Source organism: Ictidomys tridecemlineatus, chromosome 6 (assembly GCF_052094955.1).
Source record: "Ictidomys tridecemlineatus isolate mIctTri1 chromosome 6, mIctTri1.hap1, whole genome shotgun sequence".
Lineage (NCBI taxonomy): Eukaryota > Metazoa > Chordata > Mammalia > Rodentia > Sciuridae > Ictidomys > Ictidomys tridecemlineatus.
In genome coordinates this window covers 77,162,570-77,177,743 of record NC_135482.1, presented here as the reverse complement: position 1 = coordinate 77,177,743, position 15,174 = coordinate 77,162,570, and the positions used below count along the sequence as shown (strand labels likewise).

The window sequence follows — 15,174 nt, the reverse complement described above, 5'->3', positions numbered from 1 at the left end:
ATTGCCACATTTAACTAAATTACTTTAGACAAAGTATGATAACAATGCTGTCTGAACCTGTCCCAGTTAGAGTGAACAAATATCTTCATCTCTCTGGACCCTTTTAGGCAGTTTGGCTAGAATTTTTAAAATTAATTATTTATTTATTCTTTTTCCATTTTCCTTTTTTTCCCCCTCTCTTTTATTGTTGGCCAGAGTTTTACAATTCACTTTTCCATATTCTATAGTTCTCAGGCTCCATGGCCTCTCCCTCATTATTCAAATTTTAAAAAATTATTCAGAGGAGCTGGTCAGTTTGCCTTCCTTTATCCCTCCCCCTCCTTTCTTTTTGTCTCTTCTCTCTTTCCCTCTTTTAATAAACATTTATTTTATTCCATGCATTACACCAACTTTGGCAACTAATTAAAGAAACCATAAAAATAATCCCTTCCTTCAGAGAGCTCACATTCTAGTAGGAAAAACAGACATACAAACCAACAATTACAAAACCTTATGATCAGTGCTATAGTGGAGTGTGTTCAAGATGTTACAGGGAGAAGAAAAACCACCTAACTACTATTGCTTAAGAGATGATTTTGCACCTGAACAGACAAGAATAAGAAACAGAAGTATTATAAACAAGCAAGCATTTCTTCATTTAATAAATGATTTGAGCATTCAATGATTTGTGCAAAGCTAGGGACCTAGCAAGCAATAAGAGAAACTGTGTCTGTCCTAGTGGTACTTACATTATTGCAGGAAATATAGAGGTATCTACATAATTAGTTACATAATTAATTATTTAATTGTAACTGGGACAGGTGCTACAAAAAGGTGCAATGTACTAAGAGACCTGTTAGAAAGTTAAGAGGGCAGTGGAAAGGAATGGCTTCTCTAAGGACATGTTTAAAATGAAGTCTTAAAGATCAATTAGAATTCACTAGGTAAAGGAGAAGTAGAAGAAGAAAAACATCAGCATAAATAAGAGTGATAGTGTGAAGAATGGGATGGGGCTGGGGATTTGGCTCAAGCGGTAACGTGCTTGCCTGGCATGCGTGGGGCCCTGGGTTCGATCCTCAGCACCAAATAAAAATAAAATAAAGATGTTGTGTCCACTGAAAACTGAAAAATAAATATTAAAAAGTTCTCTCTCTCTTAAAAAAAAAAAGTAAGTATTTCTTATCTTTAAAAAAAAAAAAAAAAAAAAAAAAGAATGGGATGGATAGGAGCAGAAGACCAGTTTGACTGTAGGAGTCCAGGTAAGCCATCTTGGTGGTTTGGGTTAAGGTGGAAGCAGATAAATAATTAATTATATAGGGGAGAGGGAGAAAAGAATTTTTAAGGACAACCTTCAGATTTTGGCTTAGGCAACTAGGTGGATGGCTGTACCATTCACTGTCCAAGATTAATGGGAAGGACTGTGAATTCAATTTTAGACATGCTAAGCTTGAGATGCCAGTGAAATATTCTAGCTAAAAGGTTAAAGAAAACAGGTGGGGCCCATGAGCAACGGCTGACTTAGTCCCAATCCTATGATTCTACAGTAAGGCATAAACTTAAATGAGTCAAAATAAAGCCTTACTTTAATTATGATATCAAACCTATGAGTGCCATTTTCGGTTATCCATTTCAAATTTAAATACTTGCTTAGTATATAAAAAGTATGTAACAAGTATCTCTCCTTTTCCTCTGAATGTTGCAAGATGGACATCTGAATAGTTGTCTTCTGCCAACATTTTACCTTTCACTCTTTGCTCATCATTCTACTCTATCCTTCTTTGTGATCAAAGTAAACTACAAACTTACAGCTTTAAAGATTGCAAAGAACTTTATAATAGTTATTACACTTTTAATTAAAACATCATTTGTCAGATTATTTTGTTTAGGACAGATATATAAAATGGAATATTTATATTTCATATAACTTGCTTAAAAAGATAGTGATCATTTCTTCTTCGTAAAAATTCCTAGGTACCATGCATTCTTATTAAGAATAAGATCTATCTACTAGAACATTATATGAATAGTTATAGATGCCAATATTCAGGTTACCTCAAAGAGAACTGAAAATGGGACTGGTGGGAGACAGTGGAAGAATTTTGGCTCTGTTCTGCAATGCTTAGTTCCATTTAAAACAACAAGTAAAGCTAAAGTGAACATGTCAATGTTGATATGTGTTAGTACTATGTATTGAGTATATGAACGTTGGTTATACTGTTCTGTTTTACGATACTTCAAATAATTTTTTCATAAAAATCTCTGAACTGGCAACCAAGACATAAAAAGCAATTAATTTAGAAACAATTTCACCTGACACATATTTATTTTGTATTATATTTTCACTTTACTCAAACATATGGAATTTTTTATATAACCAAGTTCATTGTTTTGTATTCTTAATTTATTTGTGAAATTAATGACCTCTATGAAAATCACCACTGTTACTTAAAAGAGGAATGACCAATATACAGAAGGCAATAACTTGGAGTGGGATTTTGCTAAAGGCAAGATAAAGCTTTATAACTTTAGGCAAGAATAAATTATAGCTTAATACAAATGCACTTACTAATAAATCAAAGACAAAATTAAGGGCAATAAATCTATGACTCAAACACAAACTGGTTTAATGGGATGCTTTTGAAGATTTTCCAGGAGTACAAGCAAATCCTTTTAGATTTGTAGTTAAAAAAAAAATGCCATGTGATATTTAACCATCAAAACTCAGTCTTTTCATTTATTTTTTTAGATGAAAATGTTTGTTCCTTTTATAAAACAACCTCAGAAACAAGAGGTTAAAAAAATACCAAAGACAATCAAAGAATTTGATAATTGCTTTAAAGATGAATGGTTTTCAGACAAAAACAAAAGCTATCATGGACATCTATTCATTCATTTAAGTGACTAAGAGAAAATACACCAACTGTGGCTTTTTGTTCAAATGACTACAGATTAATACTGTAGGAAGAGCCTACTTTTGGACATTATTCTGATTTCTCACAAAATAATTTATACTTTGAAATATCTTACTAAATTAAGAAGATTAAGTTCTAACCTCTATTCATATTCTTATATATTTTTCTATTGCTGCAGTTGGACACTCTTTTCCTTAATACCTCTATTTAATTTCCAGGCAGCTGATAAATTATTTTTGCCACTGCTGTCTGTTATCTATTTAGTCAGAGTCTTGGTTAGGTTCCTCTAAGTCTCCCAAAGATAACTAATGATTGTGCTCTACCCACTATCTATATACTCTTTTCACCAAAGATAAAACTAAGCATTCACAGTATTCATTTCCAACAAAATGTCAACTCTGGTTATTTTAGTATTGGATAAGTTTGGGGAAATACATTTTGCTTTGTAAAGAATCAAAATTGAAGTGCTAAGTGCTTTAGGCATCAGTTCTTACAAAAAGCACCATGCTTTCCCTTTCCCTTTCCTGGAGCAAGCTCAGACTGCAAAGTTTTTACTGTGATATTACCAAGGGTTAAATATACCCCATACCATTTCTGATGCAAACCAAAACATAGTTTTTCTCTAGAGAAAGCAGCAGGGGAGTGGGGAAAAAAGTAAGCTAGAAAGTAAAAATGTTCTGGGGTTGGCCTCAAATATTCACTGCATGACTTTGGGCAAGTTACTTAATCTCCATAAAATGTGAACAAGGGTTCACTGGGTACATGTAAACATGTATGTGAAAATAACACACCTTGAAGTACCTAGTAGGCATCTACTGAATATTAATTTTCTTTTCCAAAAGTATCAGATCATAATGGGATTTTTTATGTCTTCCAGTTCTCTTTTTAAGTTCTCAAAAAGAACTATACCTATCATAGCTTCTCAGTTCATCATTAATCATTTCTGTGTCTAACAAGACTGATGTCTCATTTGCTCAGTTTGGGGCCTCTTGAATTATGTAATCACAGAGTTGATAGAGGTTCAAAATAGTATTCAGGCTTCTAAGAAGGACTCTTCCTAAAGTGATCAGAAAACTATGACCTACTTTATTTTTAAGAATCTCTAAAGGAAACTTTTAATCACCTCTGGTTAACTTATATTGATTACCATTCTTTATAACAAATTCATACTCATGTCTAAATGAAGTATTTAAGTTCCTTTCTATCTTCATGTTGTCTGTGAAAATGACAAATGACAGGCCCTTCACACAACATTTCTTAAAACATAAAAACTGAAACCATGTTTCTTCTATCAGGCAAACAGAGTAACTTCACTATTTATCAAAGCATCTCTGTATTAGTACAAACCTACAACATAGCTTAAAAATGGGCTTTGGGGGTCTATTGTACAAACTTGTTAGATGTGAGAATCCTGGCCAAGTAACTTCTCTGTACTTCAGTTTCCAAATCTATAAAGTATGAACGATAATTAAATGAAATAACGTAGACATTCAAAATATAGTCATTATTGCCATTTAGTAAAATAAAAGGAAGGCTGAAGAGAGAATGAAGGTGGGGGGAACATACCATATTCACTGCATCTTGATCAAAGGGATTCCATTCTATATTCTGAGGGTAGTGGGCCAGAACTTTGGATTTGAATGTTCTTCTCAAAGGACTCTGGTCAAAATTTTCACCTAAAACAAATAATTAATAATTGGTTAATATCTAGAACCTTTTCCAAATCACATTATAGTTTTATATTTATTTTGTAGAGTATTTACTTATAATGTTGAAATGTGATTCGAGTTCTACTTCCAATAGTCTGAGTTGTAAAATTCCCAGTGGATAACTGGCAAATTGTTAATAAGAGAACTGAATTTAAAACTTTAGAATCTGTGAGGCATCAGGATTTCGAGTTCAAAGCCAGCCTCAGCAACTTAGCAAGGCCTTAAGCAACTCAGCAAGATCCTGTCTCTAATAAAATATAAAAAGGGGCAATGGTTAAGTGCTCTTGGGTTCAATTCCCAGCATCAAAAAACCAGAAACGCAGAAATGTCAGAATCTGAATTTTAAAAACAGTAGTTTTACAATTAATACTAAAAATCAAGTGTAAAAATAATCTCTGCTGTAATATAATTATTGCATTCATTTCAATATATGATAATATAAATCTCTTATATGGAAACATTAAATTTACTAAAGAAACATTCTGATTTAAGCTAATCATATTTCTTATGATCTATATCTATATATTCATACACAGATAGACCCAATATTACAGTGCACATAGGAGGCAATTTTGTTTGAATTTCTAAAACAAACAAACAAAAAAAACCCCCAAAAAACCCCTCTCTAATATATGTGATTTTATATATAGACTCTTAGATAATATAATTAACAAAATTAGAAACATCACTGCTAAAAGGGGCTGGGGATGCAGAGCAATGGTACCATGCTTGCTTAGCAACTGTGAAGTTCTTTTTTTTTTTTTTAACAACTGAAAATCAATTTATTAAAACAGTTGACTTAGGCATCTGCAATGGTGACTTCGACTTCCACTCCTGGTTCAATACTGATGGAAGCAATCTAGCAACTGTGAAGTTCTGATTCCTCAACTACCATAGGGGGTTTAAAGAAAAAAAAAAAAGAAAGAAACATTATTATTGAGTTATCTAATTTAGTAGAAAGAACACATTAAACACACTAACCTTTTTAAAAAAATGAACTATTCTAAGTTAAATTCATCACCTGATAAAATTCTGCAAAGATTAGACTATATTTTATGTAAAAAATTCAATAACAGCTGTCATATCAGTTCTTTATCTCCTTGACTAAATTAATTCCCATAGGATGTTATTCCCAAATGCTTTAATTTCATAAAATGTTTTAAGATGAATGGTTCTTAAATTTCCAATGTCAAAAAGTTGAGATCAAGGAATTAGAAACTTGAAGCAATTTCTTGCTGTCTCCTGTGTTTTTCTACTTTCAAAATTCTAATTAAGTGCAAAATACTAGCTGTTATAGCAAAATATAAATGCCATTTACCAGTATTTGCATAATTAAAAATATCACTAGGCAATCTGAATTACAAGTCATACTCTGACATCTTCTGACTCAATTTCCATTTTAGGTAAAAATATGAATAGGTATTAAAACACCTTTGAGTGCAAAACTTAACAGATCACAGAAGGATATAAAATCTTGTTGGAGACTGCAATATGAAATACATAGGAGCTTTTATGAATAAGGGCACATAATTTAAATGTATTTACAGAGGCAATTAAAGTACTGTTTCTTTTTTAAAAATTTTTTTTATTTACTTTAGTTTTAGGTGGATACAATATCTTCATTTTATTTTTATGTGGTGCTGAGGATCGAACCCAGTGCCTCACGCATATTAGGTGAGTGCTCTTCCTCTGAGCCAAACGACAGCCCTAAAGTACTGTTTCTAATTGAAGTATATGGTTAATGATCATTTTCCTTTGGATTTCTCTGATTTAGGCAAGTACTATATCCCTACATCTTTCTATTCCACATTTCAGTTTCTAAGAGTAGAAAGCTTTCACCTCCAGAAGAGAAACTGTTAAAGAACAGAAACCCCTAAGAAGAGTTCATCAATTTTTGCACCATGATCCAAGGTTTTATAAATACCAAAAAGTCAATGGAGACATGGGAAACTATCCATCAGTCAATGTAGCTAAAAGTTCAGAACCAAAGTCAAAGTTCAGAACTGTTGATTTCAGGGTAAATGATGTCCTTAAGCTGATATAAAATTTTAATGTGAACACAAAATTTACTTTACTTTAGGGCTAAGAAAAAGCAAAATAAAACAAAAATTCCCTTCTGATTCTAAAAAAACTATGCTGCTGACTGTGCTACTGATGCAGCAACAAGCATATTTTGAGATAACATAGAGTCATAAGAAACCCTTTCCTATGCCCACCGTCATAGTCCAGAAATGCTTGTTTTTATCATCCATAAATTTTAGTAAAATATGAAACACTATAACAGTGGTAGAAAGAGCACATAATCCAGGATGTAAGTCCTTGCAACACTTACCTTTTAATGATTTCCTGCCTGTTTTTGGTAAAAATAGTGATGTTATCTTTATTCATATATCAAGTTAATAATGGGACAGAGATATATCAGAAAAATCATAAAAGTGCATTCTCAATATAATTGTTCTATTACCTAATGCTACAACTTCTTGAGGATCATCGAAGCAACAAGAAATTACCTCCAAAATTATAAAAACATAAAATACACAAAACAATAACTCAATTATAAGAAAACAAAACCACTGCCACCACCACTATCTCTACCACCATCACCACCTCTACCACCATCACCACCTCTTAACACCATTAAAGAGAGAGCAATAGGAAAGATCATTCTTAAATATACAGCGGTCTTGGCAAATATTATTTTGAAGGAAATGAGGGAAAGAATAAACTTTTCTGAAATTCTAATATCACTGTTAGGGATTCAAATATGAGTGGATGCAGTACCAGCCAGAGAAGAATATCTAGGAAGAACAACCTACTCTTCACATTTTGAACGTATGTTTTATAAAACTAACTTCGAATTCACTGCTAGGACTAAACAGAAAAAATGACTAGGTCTGAAAATCTGGATTCCCAGGAAATGGAATTACATATAAATATCCTTCACTTAAGCTAAAGTTTATCTTTTAAAAATTATACTTAAACAAACAAGAATTATAAATTTGTAGCAATAGTAATATTCTTGAGGGGGCCTGGGTTCAATCTTGGCGATTTGACTTGCAAAAAACACTCCAAAAACTGAGCTTACATATTAATAATATCCTTGCCATAACTATATATAGATTGAGTAGTATTACTAAATAATCAACTAAATTTAAGATGCAATTAAGCCTTCTCTCCTAAGAAAGTAGGAAATATATGCCAAGACAGCTTAAAGACTAATGAATACATTTTTTCAAGGCCTGAAGCAAATGAGGTCTTTATGAAAATTAAGATGCAGACAAGAGAATAGAATACAAAATAATATCTTTAGATGATCTCTCCAAGCGAAACTAAATAAGGAAATGCTTATAATGGGCTTGGGGTGAATTACAATAAAGATTTCTAGCAACCCACCCTTTTTTTTAACTATTATTTTTACCTGAAGTCGGATTTGTAGCTTCTTGGCTCTTGCTATGACGATCTGCTTCTAGCCATTGGTACAAAACTACATAATGTAACAGAAACAAAAAGCTTTATGAACAAAGAAAAACAAAAAAGCAAAACTGACTTTGAAGAATGGAAAATGAGAATAAAAACTTAAACAAAAACAATTAAACAAGACATTAACATCAAAAAAGTACAGCTTAACACCAGTAGAATGTAGCTTATAAGCTATTAGTGATAAGAAAGCAAAAGAAAATAGGCAATTTTAACTTAATAGTGAAAGGACATTTAAATACCAGTAACAATTATTTGTATGGGGAAAAACCACACACATCCTCTCCAAAGACTAATTTCAAGGGCAGGGATTGTGGCTCAGTGGTAGAATGCTTGCCTAGCATGCAAGGTACTGGGTTTGATTCCTGGCACCACATAAAAATAAAAACATATAAAATAAAGGTTAAAAAAACAGACTAATTTCAAGAGAAATATCAAGAGAAGAAAGCTAATGCTTCTATAGTGAGATATAATAATAGTAAGACAAAATGGTCAATTTTAAAATTGTATTCCAACCACTGCATACCTAGAATGGCTGAGGTCCAAAAAACTGAGAATACCAAATGCTGACAAGGTTGTGAAACGACAAACTCTTTTATTGTTAGTGGGAATGTAAAACGGTACAGGCACTTTGGAAGACAGTTTGTCAATTCTCTTAAGGTTAAACATAGCTTTAAAATAATATAATCCTATAACCCCAATCTAATCATAACTAAAACATCAAATTCTAAAAGAAATAACTTATAATATACCTGATATGTACTCATCAAAACTGTCAAAGACAATATAATGTGGCATATTAGACGGGATCTTCCAAGAGAAAAGGGATATCAGGTAAAAACTAAGAAACTATTTTCTCAACTTTTTGTTTATTTAAAAATTTTCAAGAAAAACAAGTATATTTGAAAAATTATATTCCAAAGTCAGGTGTGATAGGCATGCCTTTAATATATGGCAGCAGTGTTAGGCAACTATACATCCTGGCATCAAGAGTAGAATACAACAGATTATTTACTTGCAAAAATAACTTTAGCAATGAATCCAGGATCTGGAGTTCTCTGATACTGTAGAATAAAGAAGTCTTTGCTCCAGCCCATGTTAATCAAATTATTCCTTTTCTAATAAAATATGAAACAAGAAAACTTTTAAAAAGTCATTATTGTGGGCTGGGATTGTGGCTCAGCGGTACAGCGCTCACTTAGCACAGGTGGGACCCGGGTTCGATTCTCAGCACCACATAAAAATAAACACATTGTGTTGTGTCCATCTATTAAAAAAAAAAAAAAAGATTCATTTTATTTCTCTGTCTCTCTCTCTCAAAAAAAGTCATTATTATACCTGATATAATGAAAGTATGCATATTTTTCAGGTTTAGCACTATATGTTCAACAATACTTGTAAATTATATTTATTATTTAAAAATTTTCATATTTTATTGGTACTGGGGATTGAACACAGGGGCATTTTACCTATGAGCTACAACCCTAACCCATTTTATTTTGGGACAATTTTTAGGGTCTTCTAAGTTGCCCAGGCTGGCTTTGAACTTGGGTGATCCTCTTACCTGGACCTCCCAAATAGCTGGGATTACAAGTGTCATTTTTATTATTTAAAGAATATTGAAGTGATTTTCAAATAATAAGCACACCCTAGAAAACAAGATTCTAATTTTGAATAAATATGCTAATCTAATAGCCTATATCCAATCATAATTTCTGAGCAAAAGTTTTCTCATATATCAAATATAGACTTTTTTCTATTACAATAAGAACATATTATTATTATTAGATATCTACCTTCTACGAGAATCATTTATTCAATATATTTCTGGGAGACCATATTAATATTAGTACTCATGTTGTATTTTATCATACAATATAAGGCCAATCTGCCCCTATTTCTAATTAATGCATTCTGTGCTAAAGAAACATCCAAGAGAACAATACTTTGCCTTCAGGAACAAAAGAAAGTCACTTACCATTAAAATATTTATAGTGACAACACTACAGAGCTGTTCTAAGATGATTCATACTGAAACTTTTCTGCTACATAACTCAAAGAAGTAGTTGTCTGCTCAGAGCTAAAGGTAGACCTTTTCTTCCATTTCTATTAACTAATTTTTGTTGTCAATATTCTCTTTCCAAAATTTTATTAGGAGTCAAAAGCACGAGCAGTTCAGTTTAGGTTATACAGGGTATCAATCAACTTATATGGAATACTGCTTTCTTCTTCTTCCCCTCTTTGGAAGAAAAAAATAGTATGTAAGAATCAACAAAGTTTCTCTCTCTCTCTCTCTCTTTTTTTTGGTACTCCACATTGAACCCAGTAGTACTCTACCACTGAGCTAATTCCCAGCACTTTTTACTTTTTATTTGAGACAGGGTTTAATTAAGTTGCTGAGATTGGTCTCAAATTTGCAATCCTCTTGCCTCAGTCTCCCAAGTCACTGAGATTTGAGTAATCATGCCTGGCTCAAAGTTCTTTAAATTAAAGATATGAATAACAAGATGGGGAAGGGGGTTAGTGAAACATTACATCTTGCTTCATGGTTTATTAAGTTATTCTAACGCTGAAAAACTGGTAAGAAATGTCAGTAACAAGATTCACTGGGAAATTCTCTTTCTGTTAAGAATAAAATGTTAAGTAATAATATCCCAATGATTATCTGAAGTGGTCAGAAGCCAGAATGGCTCAGTTCATGTGATTTTTGCTAAATAGAAAAGGTCTCTGGCTGGGGCTATGGCTCAGCAGTAAAGCACTCACCTAGAACGTGCGAGGCCTGGGGTTCAATCCTCAGCATAAAAGTAAATAAAATAAAGGTATGGTGTCCAACTACAACTAAAAAATAAATATTAAAAAAATTGCTTAACAAAAAAGAAAGAAAAGAAAGGTCTCAAGAGTTTCTCTGCCATCAATGTGTTCTTTTATCCAAAGACCTTCAAGGACCTTTCCTAATATGCTCAGTGATAGCTAAGATTCAGGTTTTAATGGTACTAAGGTACTACACACCAACATATGAAATCATGCTCCTCATATACTAGGAAGAGTACAAAGGGATCTATGTGACTAAGACCTTGCTAATTCTATAAGAGACTAGGATTTCCAAAGCTACTGTGTAACATTAAAAAAGAAAAAAGAGCAGGGTGTAGTAGGTCATGCCTGTAATCCCAGCAATCAGGGAGGCTGTGACAGGAGGATTGGAAATTCAAGGCCAGCCTTAGCAATTCAGCTTGGCCCTAAGCAACTTAGTGAGACTCTGTCTCAAAACAAAAAATATAAAAAAGTTGGGGATACACCCTTAGGCTCACTGCCCAGTACCAAAAAAAAAAAAAGAAAAAGAAAAAAGAAAAAAGCCAAGTCACTTTTGGTGGAGGAAAAAAGGTCATTTTAATTACATTTCAAAATGAATATAAATAGAACAACCAAAAAGGATAAAAATGAACTGAAAGAAGCAAAAATTTCCTATTTTGTAAGGGAAAACAAAGTTGTCCTTTCTCCTTCCACCAGAAAAACACTAAAGAAAATCTTTAAGAGCACGCTCTCCAGCCTTGAGTTCAAGGATCTCACTTGGCTGGCTTAGCACCAAAAACCTCAATTTCAGTGCTTCCAAAACTGAGCTGATCTTTTCCCGCAAAGCTTTTGCTCTGTTAACAGTGACACAGTTCATGAAATCATCTAAGTATTTCCACCTATTTATTCAGCCCTTTCAGGGATTAATTTAACACTAAAAATAATTTTATCAAGAAGGGATTCATGCTCACAATTTTTAAAAATTTACTTTTATGTATCAATGCATATATGTATTTATTATTGTGGTACTGGGGGTTGAACCCAAGCTCTTCCTATTTTTTGAGACAAGTTCTCACTAAGTTGCAGAGGCTAGCTTTGAACTTGAGATCCTCCTGCTTCAGCCTCTCCAGTTGCTCCTATTTATGATATTTGCTTTAGCACAGAGCTGGTCTCTTTGACTGACTGTAAGTCATTCTAGATTGCTAGATTGAGATTCTAGACTTCTCCCCTTCTCAACCCAGATTCCCCTACTTTATTTCCATATTCAAATGGTCACTAAATTTTGCAATCTGTACTTCCTAGGTATCTCCAAATCAGTCTTTCCTTTGCATTTCTACTTAAGTCAAGCTTGGAATACTGAGGCAATATCCTAACAAACTGGTCATATGTTATACTCCACTTCTAATAAACTCACTTCATTCATTCATTCATTCATTCATCAGGCATTTACAAAGCTCTACAATGGGGCAGGGTGGTAGGGAGGAGGTGGCAAAGAGGTAGGAAAGACAGTGGAATGAGACAGACATCATTACCCTAAGTACATGTATGACTGTACGAATGGTGTGACTGTACTTAATACACAATCAGAGAAGTGAAAAATTCTGCTCCATTTGTGTGACAATGAATGAAAGAGTTTCTACTGTTATATATAACTGATTCGAACTAAAACAAACAAAAACTCTACAAGCCAAGGCACCATTCTAAGCTCTTGGGATATAATAAAACAACAGATTGTGTATTCCAAACATGGCCAAAACAGTATTTCTTGTTCCCCATGTTCCTCTAAAACTCCACCAAAGAAGGTGGAATCAATGTTCTCTGCCCTTAAACCTGGAAGGGCGTATGTAACTGCCTCAAACAAAACACTCCATCCATACAGTGTAAGTGATGTTATATGGCCTCCAAGGTGAGATCATTAAAAGTGCCATGCATTTCCACCTGTTCTTCTGGGATTTGAACCTTTACAGCCTAGATACAATGCTGTGAGAAAGCTACAGCAGCCATTCTGAAGCCATCTACCAGAGGCTGAATAGATGGGGCTGCCCAATCTTGGACTTTCAGCTTTCAAAATTGTGAGCTGAATAAGGTACCCAGACTCATATTTGTTATGGAGATAGAAAACGGCCTAATACAGCTTTTTTTTTTTTTTTAAAGGAAATAGAAATGTGAAGTTCTTGGAATTCTGTTCTCATAATTTCTATGCATACTGCTGTTTATTTACTATACTACATTAAAGCTGCTAAATGCTTTTTTCTTCCTTTAGATTTTAAGTTCTTCAATATATTATCCTTCTTTAGAGCTTTAACACCTACTTAATACTGTGCCTGGCACATATGTTTACTGAATAAATGGAAAGATGAATGGAACCTATATGCTCAGGTCTGAATTATACACATGCTTCAGGATTTGTAAGATGTATTTATTTCATCTTCACAGCAGCTGTGAAAATGATTCATTTCAAAACCCTGACTACATTAACTGAAATGTAATCAAAGGAATAAAAAAACAAAAGCCCATTTTCTTTTGAACATTCTATTTATTTACTAAGTTGTATTGGGATATAAGTTAAAACCTGATACCTGCCTTATTCCAAATATAAGGCTATATATATTCCACATATATTTATCTGATGTTCACCAGCAACACAGGATCAGATTTTTAAAAATTCTTTGTTTTGAATGCTGGACTTCATAGTTAACTTTTTAAAAAAACAAACTTAGTTTTTATAGAGTGACATTACAGAAAAATTGGGAAGAACACAGAGAACTCTCATATGTCTTGCAACCAATTTCTCCTATAAGCAATATATATAATACATTATAACAATTAATGAACTAATAATGATATGTAATTATCAACAAAAGTCTAAATTTTATCCAGATTCTCTGAGTTTTTATCGAAGGCTCTTTTTCTATTCCAGAATCCTATTCAGAATACCACATTACATTTAGTAGTCATGTCTCCTTAAGTTCCTCTTGGCTATGATGGTTTCTCAGACTTTCCTTGTTTTAGATGACACTGACAATTCTGAGCACTGATCAGGTATTTTTAGAATGCTCCTCAAATGGAATTTGTCTGACATCTTCCTTATGATAAGACTATGGTTATAGGTTTGGGAGAATAAGATCATAGAAGTAAAGTGCCACTTTAATTACATTATATTGTGGGTATACTCTATCCATATGTTAGCACTACTGATTCTAACCTTGATCAAATGGCTGAGATAGTGTCAGGTTTCTCCACAGTAAAGTTTCTCTTTTTTTCTCCTCTTTGCTATACTATAAAGTTCAGAAGGAAGTCACTTAACTCAGCCCATACTTAAAGAATGGGGAATTATGTCTCACCTCCTTGAGAGTGGAGCATCTACAAAAATTATTTAATATTTTCCTGCAAGGGAGATTTGTCTCTTCTCCCAATTTATTATCTGATCACTTATCTACACTAATATGGAGTCATAATTACATTTATGTTATATTTTATGTCATGATTGAATATTCTTTTATTTTGGGATTTTAATTTTTTTTCCAGTTTTGGTCATTGAGAACTCTTTAATTTGATTCAAACCCTCAGCTATGTGATTTTTGTTTTATTTTCCATGGGTGGAGGGAGGGTTCCAGTGCTAGGGATAAAACCCAGGGCCTTCCACATGACTGTGAGCTATACTCTTAGACCTGGTGTGGTTTTTTGAGGGCTACTTTAATTTCTGGCAGTATAAAGCTTATCTTATATATTTCCTGCCCCATTTCTAGAAATCAGTTATTTCTCCAAGGATTTCTTCATTCCTCTAATTGAAGAATGGCATTAGAAATGAGGATCTGGGGGGCTGGGGTTGTAACTCAGAGGTAGAGCACTTATCTAGCACAGAAGAGGCACTGGGTTTAATCCTCAGCACCACATACAAATAAATAAATAAAGCAAAGGGTTTTGTGTCCATCTACAACTGAAAAAGAAAGAGAGGGGGGGGGATCTGGAACTGGGCAGGGTGGCACACGCTCGTTACCCCAACAACTCTTGTTACCCCAACAACTCAGGAGGCCGAAGGAAGCAGGAGGATTGCAAATTCAAGGTCAGCCTGGGCAACTTAGTGTGACCTTGCCTCAAAATACAAATTTTAAAGGGCTGGAGATATAGCTCAGTGGAAGCATGCTCCTGGGTAAAATTCCCAGTACAGGGGGAAAAAGAAAAAAAGAAAGAAAACAGAATCTGGGTGCTGGATTACTACTAGGCTGCAGAAAATACTTCTAGGTCCTTACAGGTTAACCAATTTTTACTTCTTTTTTAAATACTTATTTTCTAAATAAATATAA

The 15,174-nt window shown here is 33.4% G+C and overlaps 1 protein-coding gene across 6 annotated transcripts in view; it reads right to left on the bottom strand.

Moving 5' to 3' along the window:
• Window positions 1-15,174, bottom strand: part of Dennd5b (DENN domain containing 5B) — a 184,838-nt gene that overhangs the window by 113,830 nt on the left and 55,834 nt on the right. For 4 of the 6 annotated variants that reach the window (XR_013422993.1, XM_078014940.1, XM_078014938.1 and 1 more), the window contains exons 2-3: window positions 8,019-8,084; window positions 4,458-4,567 (exon numbers count right to left, since the gene is read on the bottom strand). Coding sequence is in view for 4 of the 6 variants with exons in the window: in XM_078014940.1 (XP_077871066.1) it covers window positions 4,458-4,567; window positions 8,019-8,084 (176 nt within the window). In the remaining 2 variants the exon portion in view is untranslated. Of the gene's footprint in view, window positions 1-4,284; window positions 4,317-4,457; window positions 4,568-8,018; window positions 8,085-15,174 lie in introns of those variants that run through there. The other 2 variants (XM_078014937.1, XM_078014939.1) reach the window with 2 other exon arrangements.